General features: G+C 39.3%; 1 protein-coding gene and 1 pseudogene across 1 annotated transcript in view; both read left to right on the top strand.

Moving 5' to 3' along the window:
- Positions 1-718: 718 nt before the first annotated feature.
- The window catches only part of SNX2 (sorting nexin 2), a 55,595-nt gene continuing 32,918 nt past the window's right edge, over positions 719-23,395 (top strand). Inside the window, exons 1-2 of the mRNA XM_002744664.4 lie at positions 719-846; positions 19,322-19,439. Of these exons, the coding sequence (XP_002744710.1) occupies positions 739-846; positions 19,322-19,439 (226 nt within the window). The 5' untranslated portion in view covers positions 719-738. The remainder of the gene's footprint in view (positions 847-19,321; positions 19,440-23,395) is intronic.
- On the top strand, positions 20,157-20,289 carry LOC118151998 (small nucleolar RNA U13; annotated as a pseudogene).

Here is a 23,395-nt window from a genome sequence, read left to right as displayed (position 1 = left end):
TGGCCCAAGATAAAACTGGAATGAATCGCGGAGGAGAAATTATTCAGCGCCCTTTCGTTATCTAGAGCGGTAATAACTAAATAGGTAACCACTGGCTACACGTGGCTAATTAGATTTAAATTAATTAAAATTAAATAAAATTTTAAAACTGAGTTCCACACACCAGCCACATTTCAAGCATTCAGGGGTCACAGGTGGCTGGTAGCTTACTGTATTGAACAGCACAGATAGAAAACATTTCCATCATGCCAGAAAGTTCTACTGGACAGTTCTAGAGAGATCTAAGAGACAGTATGTGTCTCTTGCCCACCAATACTGAATCTCGCCCTCAGTCTGTGTGCAATCCAAGCCCAAAGACTGGTCCCCAGGCTCTTCCACTTCCTACAGAAGATTTAAAAACTGGTAATGCCAACAGAAGTCATTTAGCCCAGTCCCGCCAAGAAGGTGATGTGGTAATAAAGTCCAAGATTCTGCCACATAAATCAGATCATCAAGTCGGCGGCGAAAAGTAGTCCACGTCCCGGACCTGCTGAGAGGAGGCGGGACAAAGGGGCGGGGCGAGAGCAGCTCCTGGTGGGCGCCGTCCAGAGGCCGGGGGCGGGGCCAAGCGCGGCTGGGCGGGGCTGTAAGAGGCCGGCTGGGGGCGGGGCAGCTGGCGGGTCGGCGCGGGCCCAGCCGTGCGTGCTCACGTGACCGGTCCGCTAGGCCCAGCTCGCTCAGTCGTCCCGGCGAGCGAAGATGGCGGCCGAGAGGGAACCTCCTCCGCTGAGGGACGGAAAGCCCACCGACTTTGAGGAGCTGGAAGATGGAGAGGACCTGTTCACCAGCACTGTCTCCACGCTAGAGGTGAGACCGCGTCGCTGTGGGTGCTGCGCTGCGCCGCTGCAGCGCGTCTCACCTTTAGGTGCCTTTCCTCTGCCCCGACTTGTCCTCTCCACCCCCCTCCCCGGGTTTGCAAGGACCGTCTTGGGGTGACACCTGTGACGCGGTCCCCACCTCCGGTGCCTGTCAGAGGGCTGTGGCCTGGGTTGAGCGGCAAGGCCTCCTCAGGAGAGCAGCCTGCGGCCCGGGGTGCCGACTTAATCCTCTGAGGGGCCGGGACATTGCAGCGCCCTTTCCCAGCTCAGCTGGCCTTTCTCGGTGTCACTTGCACCTCCTCCTCTTCCAAGCCAGAAAAGGGCTTGCTCTGCATCCCAGTAAACCTCCAAGGAGCTCCATGGGGGCTTCGGTAGCCCTTCTGGAGAGACACTTTTCCTTTCCCAAGGGAGGGTGTGCCGCTGCCAGGGGAGCTCAGTGAAGTGAGCGCTGAGGGTCTGTGGGGAGCGAATGGGTGCACTCTCCCAGGAATAGTCCTTCACGGACTACTGGTGACCCTTGAGGGAACGGCTTCTGATTTGGACTGCTAAATGGGTATATGTATTTGCCTGTTGTTGTTTGTCTTTAGTTCCTAGACTTTTAAAAGGTCATAGTATTTATGAAATGTAAAGCTGAAGGCGGGATTAGTCCAGGAAACTGCTGTTGTGTTTGGGTTTTTTTTTCCCTAAGTTACCAAGGGAGAAATAGAAACAGATCTCCACTCCTTTTTCCTCTTTTCTCGCATGATCAGCGATCTCTGAAGCTGTGTGTTCCTGTTTTTGTTAGAGGAAACACCCTCTGTGAACTTAACTCTGTTGGGCCTCCTGTATCCAGTTCACATTTGAATTGCTTTGCATTTGATGAGAGTACCCACACACACCTCACTGCCCAATTTTAAGTGTGTGTATGTGAATTAAGATGTAAGAAATTTCCCAGAGAATTGTTTACTGTAGGCTGTACTTCCTTATAAAGTACTTTTAATAAGCTTTCTTGGCTTGTTCAACTCTGCACTAAATCAATTGTTACTGTAAAATATCCATTATCTGAAATTCAGTTACCTGAAACTGGAAACCCGGTAACGGTTTTCAGCACTGATCACATTTTGCTAATTGCATGTGCTGTGTCCCAGACAAACCCTACCTCCCCTCAGGTTATAGGTTCCTGTGGCTAGTGTTAGTGTCCTGATCTTCTTTGTGTCTCTCAGAAATCTTGAAAATTTGCCTTTATTAGGTTGATGCAAAAATAATTTTAATAGCCAAAAGCTGCAATGACTTTTGCACCCACCAACCTAATAGTAAAAGTGTGCTTGAGTTAAAACCAGCACCCCCTAAAATTAGTAAAAATTATTGTGCATAATATATTTTCGGAGATTAGTATCCTTTTAGCCCTTTATACTTACTAAACAGGTATTTTAATGTGTCCATGTGTTGAAAGTGTGCAGGATCCTAAGACCTGTATTCCTTTTGGAGGATGTAGTTTTTCTACCAGCAAGAATCAGGACAAACTTGATTGACTGTAGTGTAAACTAGAATGCTAAGTGTTCTGTTGGGGGTTGTTTAGACTTGAGTAAAAAGAACTATAATCTATGTTTCCCATGTGGTTGGAACTTTTTTTTTTTGAGATGGAGTCTTGCGCTGTCGCCAGGCTGGAGTGCAGTGGCGCGATCTCGGCTCACTGCAACCTCCGCCTCCCGGGTTCAAGTGATTTTCCTGCCTCAGCCTCCCAAGTAGCTGGGACTACAGACGCGTGCCAGCATGCCCGGCTAATTTTCTGTATTTTAGTAGAGACAGGGTTTCACCATGTTGGCTAGGATGGTCTAGATCGCCTGACCTCGTGATCCACCCACCTCAGTCTTCCAAAGTGCTGGGATTACAGGAGTGAGCCACTGCACCCCACTGAACTTTTTTGAAAAACAGAATGTTGGCCGGGCGCGGTGGCCCACACCTGTAATCCAAGCACTTTGGAGGCCAAGGCGGGCGGATCACCTGAGGTCGGGAGTTCAAGACCAGCCTGACCAACATGGTGAAACCCCATCTTTAAAAACAAAACAGTGTTTTCTTGATTTTTGCTCAAAGCAAAAAAGGAAAAAAAAAAAAAAGCAGAGTGTTTAGCCTTTTTTCAGTAATTAATGTAATGCTCTGTGAAAGTTGTAAACACATTTGTTTTTGATTGTTCATCTCAGCCCTTTATTCAATGTACTCATTTCGGTTACTAATTTTCGGAAGGTGGTGTGGCTATGAGATTTGTAAAGTCAGATTTTTTTTTTTTCTTTTCAAACTTGGGAAGGATATATAGCAGTATTTCCTTTTTTTTTTTTTTTTTTTTTTTTTGACGGAGTTTCGCTCTTGTTACCCAGGCTGGAGTGCAAATGGCACGATCTCGGCTCACTGCAACCTCCGGCTCCTGGGTTCAGGCAATTCTCTTGACTCAGCCTCCTGAGTAGCTGGGATTACAGGCACACATCACCATGCCCAGCTAATTTTTTGTGTTTTTTTTAGTAGCGACGGGGTTTCACCATGTTGATCAGGATGGTCTCGATCTCTTGACCTTGTGATCCACCCGCCTCCGCCTCCCAAAGTGCTGGGATTACAGGCTTAGCAGTATTTCTTAGTATATCAAAACTGTTTTAGAGGAATGTTCTTTCAGTACTTCACTTTTCTTTTAAACAGTGCTTTTCAAACTGTAGTGTGCTAGAGAATCCACACTATTCATCTTTAAAATGCAGATGCCTGTACCTCACTGGAAACTGCATGTTTAATAAGTGTTGTAGATCTGTGTTTTGCAATCTTTATAGATAGGGATCTTGTTGAAGCGCAAATTCCGATTCTGTAGGACTGGGAGCCCAATATTCTGCATTTTTAACAAGCTTTCCTGATATTAGTGCTTCTGGTCCACAGACAACATTGAGTTGCAAGGCCCTAGGTGATTCTGATGTAGATCTTCAGACTTGAATAGTTATTACGTAAGAAAACATATACTACCTAAAACATAAAATTGAAAGTAAGATATATAAATGAATGTCTTTTAACTTAAGTAAGTCAGAGTTTATTATATTATTCATGTAGGAACTTTTTCATTTGAGCGCATGTAATTTGCAGGGGGATCAATTGAAATTTAAATGATAATCATATTAAGTGAAGATCAATTGAAATTTAAGTGAAAAGCTTCAATGGCATACTTGTTAAACTTATAATGCCTATGTGTTAGTGTATCTGTACACGTAGTGTATTTTTTACTCTTACTATTTTTAATTGACACATAATGTACATATTTATGGAATACAGTATGATGTTTTAATACATGTGTACAATGTGTAATGATCAAATCAGGGTAATTAGCTTATCCATTACCTCAAACATTTATCAGTTGTTGTGTTAGGAACATTCAAAATCTGGTCATCTAGCCCTTTGCAAATATCAGTAAATTGTTGTTAATTTTAATCAATGTATGGTGTTCTAGAACATGACAATTTATTCTTCCTATTTAGCTGTAATTTTATATGTTACCCCATTTTTTACTACTGCCCCTTCCCAGACTCTAGTAATGACTCGTCTACTTTATACTTACATAAAGTCAACTTTTTTAACTTCTGCATATGAGTGAGAACATGCGGTTTTTGTCTTTCTGTGCCTGGCTTATTTCACTTAACATAATGTCCTCCAAGCTCATCCATGTTGTTGCAAATGACAGGATTTCATTCCTTTTTGTAGTTGAGTAATATTCCATCATGTGTATATACCACATGTTCTTAATCCATTCATCTGTTGATGATACTTAGATTACTTCCAAATCTTGGCTATTGTGAATAGTGTTGCAGTAAACATGGGAGCACAGATACCTCCAACATACTTATTTCTTTTACTTTAGATATTTACCCAGTAGTGGGATTGCTGGATCATATGGTAGTTGTATTTTAAACTCCATACTGTTTTCCATAATGGCTATACTAATTACATTCCCATCAGCAGTGTATAAGAGATTCACATCCTTGCTAGCATTTGTTATTTTTTGACTTTTAGTTTTTATTTGTTTTTATTTATTTATTTATTTATTTATTTATTTATTTATTTTTGAGACAGTCTTGCTGTGTCACCCAGGCTGGAGTGCAGTGGTTTGATCTCGAATCACTGTAATCTCCACCTCCCACGCTCAAGTGATTCTCCTGCCTCAGCCTTCTGAGTAGCTGGGAATACAGGCATGTGCTACCATGCCCTATTTTTCGACTTTTTAATAGCTATTCTGACTGGGGTGAGATGATACCTTATTGTGGTTTTGATTTGTATTTCGCTGATGGTTAGTGATATTGAGAATTTTTTTTCTTACGTGTATATTTTTTAACCCAATATTAAATTCCTCCCCTTTGAAAATTAATAGGAGCTCACATAAAGCCCTATCAGTAAATAAAATATTTCAGACCCCTACTGTAAGTTTCTATTGTGACTATAAAACAGAAAAAGGATGGAAACAGAGAAAGGAATGAGAAGGGAAAAAATCTGTTAGAAGCTTGTTCTTTTATGGTACCTGAGAGGCAAGGCTTTAAGTTGTTTATGAGTACTGTTTTATTCCTTAAATGGCACAACCCTAAGCTTAACAGTGCTTGACCTTTAAGTAGCGTTTTGCGTGGAGTAGAAGATGGCATTTTTTTTTTTTTTAAATCAGGAATTTATATTAACTACCTGGTTCCTTTTTAAAAACAGCTGTGTTGAGATATAATTTATATACCATACAATTTACCCATTTGATAGGTACAGTTTAATGGTTTCTACTCTATTCACTGATATGTCCAACATCACCTCAAAAAGATACCCTGTACCCTTTAGCTATCATCCCACACCCTAATTCCCTCATCCTCTTTGCCCTCAACTCTAAGCAACCACTGATCTACTTTCTGTCTTTATAGAGTTCCCTATTTTGGACTTAATATGGATGAACTGTATGATATATGGTCTTTTGTGATGGGCTTTTTTCCTTTGGTACAGTGGTTTCACGGTCTGTAGCATGTATCAATACTTAATTATTTTATATGACTAAATAATATTCTATGGTCTGGCTGTGCCACAGTTTGTTTAACCATTTGTTGATGGACATGTGGGTGTTTCTCACCTTTTGGCTCTTGCGAATAATGCTGTTCTACAAATTCGTGTACAAGTGGAATTGCTGGGTTATGTGGTAACTCCTTGTTTAATAATTTGAAGAGTTGCCAGACTGGTTTCCCAAAATGAGTTGGAGGCACTGTTTTTTTTTTTTTTTTTTTTTTTTTTTTTTGATGCAGAGTCATATTGCATGGACAGGCTGGAGTACAGTGGCATGATCTTGGCTCACTGCAGCCTCCACCTCCTGGATTCAAGCGATTCTCCTGCCTCAGCCTCCTGAGTAGCTAGGACTACAGGCATGCGCTACCATGCCTAGATAATTTTTTTTTTTTTTTTTTTTGAGACGGAGTTTCGCTCTTGTTACCCAGGCTGGAGTGCAATGGCGCAATCTCGGCTCACTGCAACCTCTGCCTCCTGGGTTCAGGCAATTCTCCTGCCTCAGCCTCCTGAGTAGCTGCGATTACAGGCACGCGCCACCATGCCCAGCTAATTTTTTGTATTTTTAGTAGAGACTGGGTTTCACCATGTTGACCAGGATGGTCTTGATCTCTTGACCTCATGATCCACCCACCTCAGCCTCCCAAAGTGCTGGGATTACAGGCTTGAGCCACCACGCCCGGCCCTTTTTTTGTATTTTTAGCAGAGATGGGCTTTCACCATGTTGGCTAGGATGGTCTCAATCTCTTGACCTCGTGATCCACCTGCCTTGGCCTCCCAAAGTGCTGGTGGGATTACAGGCATGAATCACCGCTCCCTGCTGGTGACTTGTGTTTTTGTTCAATTAGCAGTATCTTAGAGCAGATGTTTAACATTTTGTTATAAAGGAAAGCTATCTTTTCTTTTTCATTGATAGTATCTTAGATGTCATATATATGAAATCCTTTGCTAACTTTAACCCACTATCTAAAGGGGTTATAATTTTAGGTTTTACATTTAGGATTCCTGTTGAGTTAATTTTTGTATAAGGTATGGGTTAACGTTCTTTTTTTAAAATACAGATACTTAATTATTCCGGGACTATTTGTTGACAGTCTAGCCTTTCTTTATTGGGTTGTCTTTTTCAGAAATTAACTGACCGCATATGTGTGGATTAACCTATTTCTTTTTTTCTTTTTTCTTTTTTTTTTTTTGAGATGGTCTCGCTCAGTCACCAGGCTGGAGTGCAGTGGCACGATCTTGGCTCACTGCAACCTCTGCCTCCTGGGTTCAAGTGATTCTCTTGCCTCAGCCTCTTGAGTAGTTGGGACTACAGGTGAATGCCACCACGCCCAGCTAATTTTTGTATTTTTTGTATTTTAGGTTTCACAATGTTGGCTAGGTTGGTCTTGATCTCTTGACTTCTTGATCTCCCTACCTCGGCCTCCCAAAGTGCTGGAATTACAGGCATGATTCACTGTGCCAGGCCAGGTCGACCTATTTCTGTATTGTTTCATTGATCTATTGAGAATCCCTTCCTAGTCTACATTGTCTTGATTACTTAATCTGAATCTTTAAGTTGAATGACTCCTCTGACTTTGTTATTTTAAAAATTGCCTTTGCTATTCTAGTTCTTTTTGCTTTTTCATATAATTTTAGAATTATTTCTTTGAAATATGCTGCTGAGATTTTAATTGAGATTGTGTTGAATTCATAAAGTAGATTCAGGAGAATTAACCCATTAACAGTGTTGAGCCTCCATTTATTTAGTAAGATCTTATTTTTTTCACTAATGTTTGTAGCTTTCAGCATACTGTCTAAACACTTACTAGGTTTTGTGGGTTTTTGTAGAGTCTAGTGATTTTCTATGTGGATAATCATATTGTTTGTGATTGGAGTTTTATTTTCTTCTTTCAGGCTTATACCTTTCTTTCTCTTGTCCTAATGGTTAGCTAGGATCACTAGTATAATATTGAATAAAAGTGGTGATAGTGCTTTTTTCTCTTGTCCTAATGGTTAGCTAGGACCAAAAGTGGTGATAGTGAATATTCTTTCCTTTTTCATGATCTCAGAAGAAGATATTATCTGTAGGGTTTTTTTTAATGAGTATAATCAAATGAAAAGATCTCTTCTGTTTCTGGTTTTCTGAGTTTTTATCCATGAATGGATGTTAATTTTTCTGTATTCATTATAATAATCATGTAGTTTTCTTCTTTAGTTTATTGATAAGGTAGATTATATTGATTTTCTTTTCTTTCTTTTTTTTAACCCCCCACCCTCAGAATGATTTTCAAACTGTTTCAAAAAGGCTGAAGCAGCATTGCATTCCTAGGATAAGCTCCACACAATCATAATGTATTTATCCTTTTTACATATTGCTGGATGTAATTTGCTAGATTTTGTTTAGACTATTGTGTCTATGTTCATGACAGATATTTGTGTTTTCTTTTTCAAATGTCTTTGGTTTTCATTTTAGAAATGCTAGCCTCATTAAGTGATTTGGTGAGTGTTTAGTCTTATCCCACATTCTTGAAGAGGTTGTATGGAATTAGGTTTACGTCTTCCCTAAATGTTGATAGAATTTACTAATGAAATCATCTGAACTGTAGTTTTATTTGTTGGAAGGCTTTTAATGACAAATTCAATTTTTAAAATTCAGGAATACTTCATGGTGAACTTTTGAAGTATGTATCTTTTAAGGAATTTATAGTCTCAGTTATGAAATGGGCATACTGTTTGTCATAGTACTTATCCTATTATCATGTTTGTGGAGTCTGTGGATGGTATGCTTTTCTTTTTATTCCGGATACTGGTAATTTACATTTTCTGATTGTTTATTTATGTATTTATTTTAATTTGATAGAGGTTTGAAACCCTCTTAGGATCTTTTCAAACACTTAGCTTTTGCTTTCATTGATTTTTTTTCCCCATTCTTTCTGTTATGAATTTCATTGATTTCTGCTCTTTATTTTCTTTCTTCTGCTTGCTTTGTGTTTAATTTGCTCTGATACTTTCTTGTGTTAATTTTAAAATTTTTTATTTTTCTCTGGAGACAGGGTCTCACTATATTGCCCAGGCTGCTGTTGAACTCCTGGCCTCAAGTAGCCCTCTTATCTTGGCCTCCCAAAATGCTAGAATTACAAGTGTGAGCCACTGTACCAAGCCTGCTTTTCTAGTTTCTTAAAGTAGAAGCTTGGATCATTGATTTGAGACTTTTTTCCCCCACTGTTGCTGTTTAGCTTTGTATTTCTCTCTAAGGACTGCTTTGGCTGTGTTCCACAAATTTTGATATTGTATTTTTGTTTTCTTTCATTTTAAAATAATTTCTAGTTTCCCTTGTGACTCTCATTTGACTTAGGAGTTATTTAGAAGTATGTTATTTAATTTCCAAATTTTGAGGATTTTCCAGATAGCTATTACTGATTTCTAGTTTAATTTGATGATGGTAAGAGAATTCTTTGTTTTTTTTTTTGGGACAGAGTCTCAGTCTTTCACCCAGGCTGGAGTGCAGTGGTGCGATCTCAGCTCACTGCAACCTCTGCCCCCCAGGTTCGAGCGATTCTCCTGCCTCAGCCTCCTGAGTAGCTGGGCTTACAGGTGCGTGCCACAGTGCCCAGCTAATTTTTGTATTTTTAGTAGAGACGGGGTTTCAACATCTTGGCCAGGCTGGTCTTGAACTCCTGACCTTGTGATCCACCTGCCTCAGCCTCCCAAAGTACTGGGATTATAGGCGTGAGCCACCGTACCCAGCCAGTAAGAGAATTTTTTTTTTTTTTTTTTGAGACAGTCTTGCTCTGTTGCCAGGCCGGAATGCATTGGCGGTATTTCGGCTTGCTGCAGCCTCCACCTCCCAGGTTTAAGCGAATCTCCAGCCTCAGCCTCCTGGATACAGGCACATACCACCCTGCCTGGCTAATTGTTGTATTTTTAGTAGAGACAGGGTTTTACCATGTTGGACAGGATGGTCCTCAATCTTGTGATCCACCTGCCTTGGCCTCCCAAGTGCTAGGACACACACAGTCATTTATAACCTAATATCAGAAGTGACATACTATAATTTATGTAGTGTGCTGTTGGTCACACAAATATGTTGGTACACTGTGGGAGGGTACTATACAAAGATGTGGATACTCGGAGGTAGGGATCATTGTGGGTGGCCCCTCTTGGGGCCTAACTACCACACTCCATCTTGGCTGCAACATGATCTCTTTGTGTTTCTGTTTTCTACAAAAGCAAAATAGAATTCAGTGTGATAAGTTGGGAGAACTCCAAACAATTTTTTATTACATCAGTGAGCGTAAAATGCAAATCATAGGAAAATGGTGTGTGGTTGCATATGAGGCTGTATGGGAAAGACAGAGTTTGCTACTATGAGCCTTGTATGCATGCAAAGGAGTTTAGGTTTTAGACCATAGATAATGGAAAGTCATTGAAGAACTATGAGCAACACATAGATTTTTAGATTTCCTTGTAACAATAGGAAGAATATACTGGAAGTTGGGGAAGAAGTTAGGAAGACAGTTCACTTTGGGCAGAAAAAAAAATGGTTTTGGGTTGTGGCAGTGGCGATACACAGAAATGAGAGATAGTGAGGATAGAAGATATGGGAATTGGGAGGGAGGACTCAAGATGGCGCAGTGAGAACAAGCCAGGATTGAAGCTCTCGGTGAATGCGCGGAGAGGGTGAGTCAGGGCCGCATTTCCACATGGATCTTTGTTGCCCACAGAACGGGGAAATTCCCAGGTATAAAAGAGACACAGGACGCCAGGCAGAGGTTTTGGCTGGTGCAGCTGGCAGCCGGTGCGGCCAGTGGCCGGCGCTGTAGCGCAGTGGTGCTACACAGCGCTCCGCACAAAGCGCACTGGTCCGGGTGCCCTGTTGAACTGGCAATCTGAGACTTGAGAGGGCTGAACTTGAGACTGAATGGAACTTGGACAGTGAGCCAGCCCAGGAGATTCCAGGAAAACAGCGTTTGGGGTAGCACAGTGGGACAAACAAAAAGGAGATTCCAAACGCTCCTGGTGGAGAGGTTCCCTTAGGACACAGCTGAACCCAGTACGGTGCAGCTCCATGGGGGAGGGTAGTCCGCCATTACCGAGGCAATCCGCCCCTACTGAGGTCCACGCCCATTGCTGATGCCCGTTGCCGAGGAAACCCGCTGCAACAGAGAGACTCTGCCGCAGGGCATAGCCCGTGGCAGCAGGGCGGAGACTGCAGCAGAAGCGCAGAGCATGCAGCAATAGGGCGAACCTCACACCAGCAGGGCGGAGCCTCAGCAGGCAAATAGTGACTAGACTGCCTCCTAGCTGGGCAGGACAGCACAATGGACACTCACAAAGAAAGCCCCAACCCCCCCGAGACAGAGCATCTGAGAAAAAAAGGGTTTTTTTATGAGTTCTGTTGCAGCAGAATTAAACGTAGCAACCTAACAGCCCTGAATGAACAACAGAGCTCACAGCCCAGCACTTGAGCTCCTATAAAGTACAGACTGTCTCCTCAAGCAGCTCCCTGACCCCTCTATATCCAGAAGACTGACATTTGGCAGGCATCATTCTGGGACAAAGATAGCAGAAAAAGAAACTGGTAGCATCCCTCACTGTTCCACAGCTGCTATAGGTGCACCCCAGACAAGCAGGGCCTGGAGTGGACCTCAGCAGTTATACAGTGGAGGGGCTAGACTGGTAGAAGGAAAACCAAGTAATAGAAATACTTCATCATCAACAATCTGGGTGTCCACTCAGAGACCCAATCGAAAAGTCAGCAACTACACAGACGACAGGTGGATAAATCCACAAAGATGGGAAGAAAACAGCGCAAAAAGGAGGAAAACGCCAGAAACCAGAACACCTCGCCTCCTACAAAGGACCAAAACTCCTCACCAGCAAGGGAACAAAGCTGGATGGAGAATGACTGTGATGAAATGACAGAATTAGACTTCAGAAGGTGGATAATGAGAAACTTTTGTGAGCTAAAAGAACATGTTTTAAATCAATGCAAAGAAACTAAGAAACTTGAAAAAAGATTCGAGGAAATGATAACAAGAATGGATACCTTAGAGAGGAATATTAATGAATTAAAGGAGCTGAAAAACACAAGAACATCACAAAGCATGCACAAGTTTCAACAGTTGAATTGACCAAGCAGAAGAAAGAATATCAGAAGTCGAAGATCAACTCAATGAAATAAAACGAGAAACCAAGATCAGAGAAAAAAGCACAAAAAGGAATGAACAAAGTCTCCAAGAAATGTGGGACTATGTGAAGAGACCTAACCTACGTTTGATAGGCGTACCAGAATGTGACGAAGAGAATGAATCCAAGCTGGAAAATACTCTTCAGGACATCATCCAGGAAAATTTCCCCCACCTAGCAAGACAGGCCAACACTCAAATGCAGGAAATACAGAGAACACCACAAAGATATTCTGCAAGAAGAGCAACCCCAAGGGACATAATTGTCAGATTCAACAAGGTTGAAATAAAGGAGAAAATACTAAGGGCAGCCAGAGAGAAAGGTCGGATCACCCACAAAGGGAAGCCCATCAGACTCACAGCAGATCTCTCAGCAGAAACACTACAAGCCAGAAGAGAGTGTGGGCCAATATTCAACATCCTTAAAGAAAAGAACTTTCAACCCAGAATTTCATATCCAGCCAAACTGAGCTTCATAAGTGAAGGAAAAAGAAAATCCTTTGTGAACAAGCAAGTACTCAGAGATTTTGTCACCACCAGGCCTGCTTTACAAGAGCTCCTGAAAGAGGCACTACACATAGAAAGGAACAACCAGTACCAGCCATTCCAAAATCACACTAAATGCTAAAGAGCATCAACATAATGAAGAATCTACAACAACGAATGGGCAAAACAGCCAGCTAGCATCAAAATGGCAGTATCAAATTCACACATAACAATATTAACCCTAAATGTAAATGGACTAAATGCACCAATCAAAAGACACAGACTGGCAAATTGGATAAAAATCCAAAACCCATCAGTGTGCTGTATCCAGGAAACCCATCTCACAGGCAAGGATACACGAAGGCTCAAAATAAAGGGATGGAGGAAGATTTACCAAGCAAATAGAGAGCAAAAAAAAAGCAGGAGTTGCAATTCTCATCTCTGATAAAATAGACTTTAAAGCAACAAAGATCAAAAGAGACAAAGAAGGCCATTACATAATGGTAAAAGGATAGATACAACAAGAAGAGCTAACGATCCTTAACATATATGGACCCAATACAGGAGCACCCAGATACATAAGGCAAGTTCTTAATGACTTACAAAGAGACGTAGACTCCCACACAATAATAGTGGGAGACTTTAACACTCCACTGTTAATATTAGACAGATCAACCAGACAGAAAATCAACAAGGATATCCAGGGTTTGAACTCAGACCTGGAGCAAGCAAACCTGATAGACATTTACAGAACTCTCCACCCCAAATCCACAGAATATACATTCTTCTCAGCACCACATCACACCTACTCTAAAATTGACCACATAATTGGAAGTAAAGCACTCCTCAGCAAATGCAAAACAATGGAAATCATAACAAACAGTCTCTCAGACCACAGTGCAATCAAGTTAGAACTCAGAATTCAGAAACCAACCCAGAACCGCACAGCTTCATGGAAACTGAACAACTGGCTCTTGAATGTTGACTGGATAAACAATGAAATGAAGGCAGAAATAAAGAAGTTCTTCAAAACCAATGTGAACGAAGACACAACATGCCAGAATCTCAGGGACACATTTAAAGCAGTCTCTAGAGGAAAATATACAGCAATAAGTGTCCATATGAGGAGAATGGAGAGATCCAAAATTGACACCCTATCGTCAAAATTGAAAGAGCTAGAGGAGCAAGATCAAAAAAACTCAAAACCCAGCAGAAGACAAGAAATAACTAAGATCAGAGCTGAACTGAAGGAGATAGAGACACGAAAATCCCTTCAAAAAAATCAATAAATCCAAGAGCTGGTTTTTTGAAAAGATCAACAAAATAGACAGACCACTAGCCAGATTGATTAAAAAGAAAAGAGAGAACAACCAAATAGATGCAATAAAAAATGATAAAGGGGAAATCACCACAGATTCCACAGAAATTCAAACCATCATCAGAGAATATTACAAACAACCCTATGCACATAAACTAGTAAACCTGGAAGAAATGGATAAATTCCTGGACTCCTGTGTCCTCCCTAGCCTAAACCAGGAGGAAGCTGAAACTATGAATAGACCAATAACAAGGTCAGAAGTCGAGGCAGCAATTAAGAGCCTACCACACAAAAAAAGCCCAGGACCAGATGGGTTCACAGCCGAATTCTACCAGACACACAAAGAGGAGCTGGTACCATTCCTTCTGAAACGATTCCAAATAATCCAAAAAGAGGGAATCCTTCCCAAATCATTTTATGAGACCAACATCATCCTGATACCAAAACCCGGCAGAGACCCAACGAGAAAAGAAAACTTCAGGCCAATATCCATGATGAACATAGACGCAAAAATCTTCAATAAAATATTGGCAAGCCGATTGCAACAGCAAATCAAAAAACTTATCCATCATGATCAAGTAGGATTCATCCCGGGGATGCAAGGCTGGTTCAACATACGCAAGTCTATAAATGTAATTCACCACATAAACAGAACCAAAAACAAAAACCACATGATTATCTCAATTGATGCAGAGAAGGCATTTGACAAAATTCAACAGCCCTTTATGCTAAAAACCCTCAATAAACTCGGTATCGATGGAACGTATCTCAAAGTAATAAAAGCTATTTATGACAAACCAACAGCCAATATTATACTGAATGTGCAAAAACTGGAAGCATTCCCTTTGAAATCCGGCACTAGACAAGGATGCCCTCTTTCACCACTCCTATTCAATATAGTACTGGTTGCTGGAGAGGATGTGGAGAAAAAGGAACACTTTTACACTGTTGGTGGGAGTGTAAATTAGTTCAACCATTGTGGAAGACAGTGTGGCGATTCCTCAAGGCCTTAGAAATAGAAATTCCATTTGACCCAGCAATCCCATTACTGGGTATATATCCAAAGGACTATAAATCGTTCTACTATAAGGACACATGCACACGAATGTTCATTGCAGCACTGTTTACAATAGCAAAGACCTGGAATCAACCCAAATGCCCATTGATGACAGACTGGATTGGGAAAATGTGGCACATATACACCATGGAGTATTATGCAGCAATCAGAAATTATGAGTTTGTGTCGTTTGTATGGACATGGATGAATCTGGAGAACATCATTCTCAGCAAACTGACACAAGAACAGAAAATGAAATACCGCATATTCTCACTCATAGGTGGGTGATGAAAAATGAGAACAGATGGACACAGGGAGGGGAGTACTAAACACTGAGGTCTATTGGGGGGAAAAGGGGAGGGCCAGCGGGAAGGGGACCTGGGGAGGGATAGCCTGGGGAGAAATGCTAAATGTGGGTGAAGGGGAGAAAGGAAGCAAAACGCACTGCCATGTGTGTACCTATGCAACTGTCTTGCATGTTCTGCACATGTACCCCAAAACCTAAAATGCAATAAAAATTTAAAAAAAAAAGAAGATATGGGAATTGGCTAGATATGGAAGATGTGTGTGATAAGAGAGAAGTAGGACTTTGGGAAAATATCTGGATTTCTGAATTGTATCACCTACAGAGAAAGGCAGTTACTATTTCTTCTTCCCAGTCTGTCTGCCTTTTACTTCCTTTTCTTGTCTTTTTTCATGCAGCTAGAACTTTCAGTTGAAAAGAAAGTGATAAAAGGGGACATCCTTGTCTTGTTCCTCATCTAGGTGGAAAAGCTTCAAATTTCTCACCCTTAAGTACAATGTTAGCTGTAGGCTTTCTGTAGAAATTCTTTATCAGCATATCCTCTGTTACTAGTTTACTGAGAATTTTTATCATTAATAGATATTTGAGCCACTGTGCCATATTTTTATGTGGATGCACTCTAGGCTATTTTAATTTTTATAGCAATATAGACCATCTGATTGACAAACCTGTAGTTAATTCTTTGACATATCCACCATTGTTTTCTTAAAACTATTAAATGATAGTCATTGAGTGTTTTGCTGCCAGATAGTGAGTAAAAAGTAGTGAACAAGATGAAATACTCTTCCTTTCCTTATACAGCTTGCAGTCTATAAACAGATAATAATTATAATGTGGTAAGAGAAATTATGACAGAAGTAGGTATTCTATGGAAACATATAGGCCAATCACCCAGACTTGTCTAGAGTTACAGTTTAGGTTATTAGGAGCACTTTCAGGATTAACTTACTTGTTCTTTAAATTCCCAAGTGAAAGTTGCTAAGTTAAAGAGAGGCCCACTTTTGTGAAAATTTGGGACTTTAAGAACTAGCTCCTGAGAGAAAAGAAAGCCTCTTTAAATTTTCCTATTAGGGTTTGAAACTGCTTTTGAGTGTTCTAAAGAGATGTCTTTGTGCCATTGAGAATAGTTTACTTAAAAAGCTGATGAGAAAATCTTATTAATTAAAGTGGCATCAAGAGACTATTGATCCTACAAAATCCTTAGTAACTGCTAGGCATGGTGGCCCACACCTGTATTCCCAGCACTTTGGGAGGCTGAAGCAGGTAGGTCACCTGAGGTCAGGAGGTCTAGACCAGCCTGACCAACATGGTGAAAAAAATTAGCTGGGCGTTGTGGCAGGCACTTGTAGTCCCAGCTACTTGGAGAGCTGAGGCAGGAGGATTGCTTGAACCCAGGAGGCGGGGGTTACAGTGAGCCAAGATTGTACCATTGCACTCTAGCCTGGGCAACAAGAGTGAAACTTAAGTTTCAAAAAAAAAAAAAATAAATAAATGCTTAGCAACTATAAAAGAAAAAATTGGTGTAATTTGCCTTTAATGAAGAAATTCTATTGCAAAATCTACCATTAAGAACGTAAAAAGGTAAGCCAAAGGTTGGGAGACTAAATTATTGATACATACCTGACAAAAAAAATTTTATCCAAAATATATAAAGAACTTCTACAAATTAATAAGAACAGTAGAAAAATGAACAAAATATTTGAAGAGACTCTTCACAAAAGGATATCCAAATTGCCTTTAAACATGAAAAATTGCTCACCATCATTATTCATCAGGGAAATGCAAATTCAGAACACAGTCATACATGCTCTAGATGCTAGAGTAGCAAAGTGGCAAAAAATGGAATGTATCAAAATGTTGAGAAAGAATTGGAGCAACAGAGTTTCTATGCTGCTGGTGGGTCTGTGAAATTATACAACCACTTTAAAAGATTATTTACTAATATCTTCTAAAGCTGAACATTCATATCCCCTGTGATCCAGCTATTCCACTCTTAGGTTTATACAAACATATTTGTTCACATGTTCACTAAAAGATGAACTAGAAAGTTCATAGCAGCACCATTGGTAGTATTAATAGTAAAAAAAAACTGTTAACCACCCAAATGCTTATCAACACTAGAATGGCTCAAGTGTGGTATTCACACAATGGAATACTATACATTTATGAGAATGAGTGGTCTAATACTACACAGAAGAATATGGAAGAATCTTACATGCATAGTAACATTAGGGCCAAAAACCAAACCAAAAATATGTACTGTGTGGCTCTATTTTATGAAGAGCAAAATTAGGAATAGCTAATCTATGCTCATGGATGCCTGCATGGTAAAGAATGGGAGGGAGCGTAAGTGGAACTTCTAGGTTTGATGGTAATGGTCTTTCTTGATCCAAGGGCATTTGCAGAGGTACGTTGAGTTTTTTAAAACTATCTAGCTGTATACTTTTGATTTATACAGTTTTTTTGTGTTATATTTCAATAAAAAGTTTTTTTAAGTCCTGATTTTAAGTATTGTAAGAAAACCATAATAAAGAGAAAAGCTACACAATCTAGGTGTCATTATGTTAATCATTATACTTTAAGGTTAAAGAAGTATGAGAGTGGCTCACGCCTGTTACCCTAGCACTTTGGGAGGCTGAGGTGGATGGATTACCTGAGGTTAAGTTCAAGACCAGCCTGATCAACATGGTGAAATCCTGTCTCTACTGAAAATAAAAAAATTATGCAGGCATGGTGCTGCATACCTGTAATCCCAGCTATTTGGGATGCTGAGGCAGGAGAATCACTTGAATCCAGGAGGCAGAGGTTGCAGTGAGCCAAGATTGCACCATTGTACTCCAGCCTGGGCAATAGAGTAAGACTCCATCTCAAAAAAAAAAAGTGCAAGAATAGTCATAGTCATTAGTGTAGATGAAATATAAATGTCTTGAGAGGGTGTATTTTTAGTTTGAAGTGATAGAAACTTTAGAATTATTGGACTTGATTCAGCTAGTATTAAGCTTTCCTCTTATAGTAAAGCAGTAGTGTTTTGAACTTCTAGGACATGCAACATGTTTTCAAGATCTGTTGAGTCATGTGGAATTTTGATGTTTGGGTATATCCACCCCCCACCAGGGGAAAAAAAAAAACACCTTGGCAATAACAAAAAAATAGGAATTTTTGAAAATCAAGGAACGTTACATGGTTTTGATTCTATTGTATATGACTGTGTAAAATATTAGATTTGGTTTTTGTCAATTATAACTCAGCATAACAAACAACTTAGTACCTCTAAAAGGATGACTAGAAAAGGTTCTGGCCAGGGGTGGTGGCACACACCTATAATCCTAGCACTTTGGAAGGCTGAGGTGGAAGGATCACTTGAGCTCAGGAGTTCAATCCTGGGCACATGGTGAAACCCCATCTCTTAAAAAAAAAAAAAAAAAAACAGATATGATGACGTGTGCTTTTAGTCCCAGCTACTCAGGAGGCTGAGGTGGGAGGATCCTTTGAGCCTGGAAGGTCAAGGCTGCAGTGAACCCAAATCATTTGAGCCTGGCACGTTAAGGCTGCAGTGAACCAAGATTACAAAACTACCCTCTAGCCTGGGCCATAGAGTGAGACCTTGTCTCAAAAAATAAAAAGGAAAAAAAAAGTTTCTTTTTTAAATCACAAGTGACTTTTTGTTAAAAAAGATGATGAATTAGATCATCTGGTGTTGGGAGTTCAAGACCAGCCTGACCAACATGGAGAAACCTTCTCTCTACTAAAAATACAAAATTAGCTGGGCGTGCTGGTACATGTCTATAATCCTTGCTACTCAGGAGGTTGAGGCAGGAGAATGCTTGAACCCAGGAGGTGGAGGTTGCAGTGAGCTGTGATCGCGTCATTGCACTCCAGCCTGGGCAACAAGAGTGAAACTCCATCTCAAAAAATAAAAGAAAGATGATGAGTTAAAAGCTTGTTATTAGTTCATTCTTACTCTCAGAGAAGGAAATATAGATGGCTATTCTTGTTCTTACCTCCCTTCTTATCAAGAGAATGTTCTATTCCTGTAGTACATGGTGACAGAATTACAACAGATAAACATGCCGATCATTACCTATTATTCTTTTTTAACAGTCAAGTCCATCATCTCCAGAACCAGCTAGTCTTCCTGCAGAAGATATTAGTGCAAACTCCAATGGTCCAAAAGCCACGGAAGTTGTGCTAGATGATGACAGAGAAGATCTTTTTGCAGGTAATTGTCATGTCTTTATTTTTTAATAATGGCCAATTGCAGTATATTTTCTATTAGATAGAAGATATTATCTAAAACAAAACTGAAATGCTGTGTTGTAAAGTGTTAGTGGCAGCTCTTGTAACAACTTAAAAGGTTGGGGAATTTCCATTCATATCACTCTACAAAAAATGTGGACTGTCAAGAGAAGCAAAAATGTGGTTCTTTCTGGATTTAAGCATTTGAAAATAAATTATTTATTATAGTTCGATTGGGGGGCAGTACTCGATTCAAAAGATTAATGGTTGTGATACTCTGAGACATAGCAGTGATTGTACTTTTTTATTACTTAGAAGATGTCACAAAGCAAAATTAAACTGTGAATTTAAAAATTATTCTGTAATCTATTTATATTTGAAAGCTGTTTTAATAAATTGCTGAACTATTTACTGTCTGTTCCATTTGACCCACTTTTAGGTGAATAATTTGATGCTTAAGGAATTTGTTTTTTGTATAGGGGCAGGATGTGGTTTAATTCATCCTAACTTAAAAAAAAAAAGGACTCTCTTAAACAATTATGTGCTTTAAAATTAAAATTAATGTTTTAATATTAGAAAGCAACATCTTCCTTAAAATTAATGACTTGAGAAATGAAAATGGTAAATTTTATTTTCTTTATTTTTTATAGCCTAATTTAACAGAACTGGCCTTCACTGAGTTAAAACTTAATATGGGTGGATTCTTTTGTGGCTCATGGCTTGGGATTTTCATGCTAAACATTTTTAACTTGTAAGATTGAGACTTCACACTAATCTGTGAGATATGCCTCCCTCAAACCTTGCTACAGTTTTGGCACATTATTCATCTCATATGAAAAAGAAAAAAAGATTAAAAAAATTAATAATTATGTACTTAACTTTCATAGTGATTCAGTATTCAAACCATTCTGTTTTTGTACAAATATGTTTGAAGATAAAAATCCTCCACAAAAATCCATATAATTTCCAGCTTGATTCATTCCATGAGAAGTTGTCACTGCAGAATAATTCACATATTTTATTATGTTACAGAATTAAAAGTATGATACCAAATATCAGTCATGTTCTTTTTGAAATTTTAAGCCACCTAACAACATAGAATCCAAATCACAGTTAACCAAAGTTTTAGTGTTTCAGTATTTGTTATTGTGTCCTCTCATTGACTTTTTTTCAGGTAATCTTTCAAAGTTGTCTCATGATATTTGTATTTTAAGCTAAAAGATGACAGAAGTTCTTTCTCTATGAATCAACTTCTAATCTAAAATTCTGTGTATTCTTTTAATAGTATAAGGTCATACATAGAGGTTTCAAATTATCCATTTTATTAAAGATTCCTTTACTCTATAATCTCGGAATTCTATGTAGATGAATACATTTAAATCTTACTGTAACAAGAGAACTGGTGGCTCATGCCTGTAATCCCAGCACTTTAGGAGGCCGAGGTGGGTGGATCACCTGAGGTCAGGAGTTTGAGACCAGCTGGCCAACATAGTGAAACCTCTGCTAAAAATACAAAACATTAGCCAGCATGGTGGCGCATGCCTGTAATCCCAGCTACTTGGGGGTCTGAGACAGGAGAATCGCTTGAACCCGGGAGGTGAAGGTTACAGTTAGCCGAGATCGCACCTTGCACTCCAGCCTGTGGGACAAGAGCAAAACAGAACTGTGTCTGTGTGTGTTTGTGTACATGCAAAGTTTTTTTTTTTAACACTATGCACAGCTAGCTGATCAGAGAGTTAGCCAAGTGAGGACTATATGGTGATATTTGCCCCTTAACTTGATTAGAAAAAAATTTTTAAATACAGGGTCTCTGTCACCCAAGCTGGAGTATAGTGGCGCCATCATAGCTCATAGCAGCTTCGAACTCCTGGGCACAAACAATTCTCCCACCCCTGCTTTTCAAGTAGCTAAGACTATAGACATGTGCCACCATATCTGGCTAATTTATTCATGTTTTGTAGAGATGGGGTCTTGCTATGTTGCCCAGGCTGGTCTTGATCTCCTGGCCTCAAACAATCCTCCCACCTGGGCCTCCCAAAGTATTGGGATTACAGGTGTGAGCCATTGAGCCCAGCCAGAAAAATCTTTATAGTGTTTTATTCTACTTAACAGTCTATACTAAATTCAGTGAATCAAATACAGTGACTGTTATTGTTTGCTTAAAAAAGAGAGAGATGGGAACTAAAGAACAATAAACATAGTCATCTATCTCCTTTGTTGATGTAAAAATAGAAACACTTTTTATGCTTTAGCTTTCATTTTAAACTCAGCTGTATTTCATGATATCATTAAGTGATCGAAGACCTAATCTGATCATTTTTTTGTGAGTGAATGAATGAATATTACACTTGGTTCTTATTCATAATACACTTTAGCAGGTGTAGCATTCCTCCCTCTATGGAGGAGTATGGGTCTAGAAAAGTAAAATAGAGAGCAGCATATGTTACCAGGATGGTGAAAAGTATTGTCCAGTAATAAGAAACCTGTACTTTATTGTTTCTCTTATGCCAGAGGAGAGAATATAGATACTGCTCTAGTGACATTGACATAATCAGTTTATACTTGTCTCAAAGTATGTCTTCAAGGAAAAGTTAATATTTATAGTTAGCACCTGTGAGACATCTTCCTGAACCTTTTAAGTTTGCTTTAAATTAAACCTTGTGAATTTGTAATATGTTGGTTTACTTAAGCTAAAAGTGTCATGAAGAATATTTAAGACATTATATATTAGTATGTTGAATCTAAATCCTACAGTTTTTGAATGAAGCAGCCTGTTAGCGTAAATAACACAAAACCCAGTATCAGTAAAGTAAAATGTGATTAAAAAGTTTAAATGACTTTATCTGTACTGATTTCTCAATAAAGCTATTCTCACCGTATTTTGTCTGTGAGTCTTGCCACATAACAGTGCCTCCTTCAAACTCTGAGGGTTTTGTTTTGTTTGGTGCTTCTGTTTTGCTTATTGTTGTAAAGATCTCATACCTCCTAGCTTCGATATACTGTGTTTTTTTTACTGTATCATATTCCTCATTGGTCTTATTTCTTACAAAAATAGTAATGAATACCAGCAATCATCACAGCCTGAAGTTGCATATAAGCTTTTATTTTGTTATAGTAGGCTTAGCTATAGCCTGTTACAGCATCTATAGTCCGTTTTCCCTCCTCTGGTTACTGCAGTTTGAAAGATTTTTAGTTATTGAACATTTTCACTTTTAATATGAAAAAGCAAAGCAATGTATACCAAATAAGGCTCTCATCAACATGAGATAATCAGTAAGAATAGCTTGATAAAATATTAACATGTATAACCTTATTTCAGGTAAACATGCTATTATTGATTTACCTTGAGGCATTAAAATTAAAATGGTTCACTGACTATCATTACCACCATCTAAGAATCTAAGAACCTCAGGTTAGAAACCACTGGTCTGATCCTATGTTTTCCTTGAAGTCCTGCCTTCCTTTCATAGTATCAGTTCTACAAACCAGCAAATTGTAGTTTACATTATGCCCACCAATTGTAATTTACCCTTTTCCTGGCTCTGCTTTTTGCATATGTCATTATTCCATTTTCATGGAATTCTTCCCTCATTTTTTCTCTACCCATCTCAGTCTTCTCAGATCCATTTTATAAACTGTTCCTGATTTTTGTCTCCTGTCTCAACTCAAATTGTAGTGTTTGTTCAGTAGTTCGTATAGTAATTGGATGTCTTGTAATATTCTTTTCATTGTTTGCCTGGCTATTATTTAACTCTTTTATTATTATTTAACATCCCACATGTTTATGTCTTGTTTTCCCGAACTAGATTATAAACTCTTAGGGCAGGTATGATATTTTACTTTTTTTGTGTTTTTCCATGGTACTTTTTTTTTCCATGTGTTTTTCCATGTACTGAACATCTGCAGTGTTATGTAACCTGCAGATGTTCAGTTTATTGA

The sequence above is a fragment of the Callithrix jacchus genome, chromosome 2, assembly GCF_049354715.1.
Source record: "Callithrix jacchus isolate 240 chromosome 2, calJac240_pri, whole genome shotgun sequence".
In the NCBI taxonomy this organism is placed as follows: domain Eukaryota; kingdom Metazoa; phylum Chordata; class Mammalia; order Primates; family Cebidae; genus Callithrix; species Callithrix jacchus.
Note: the sequence above shows the minus strand (reverse complement) of the source record. Positions and strands in the feature narration are given on the sequence as shown.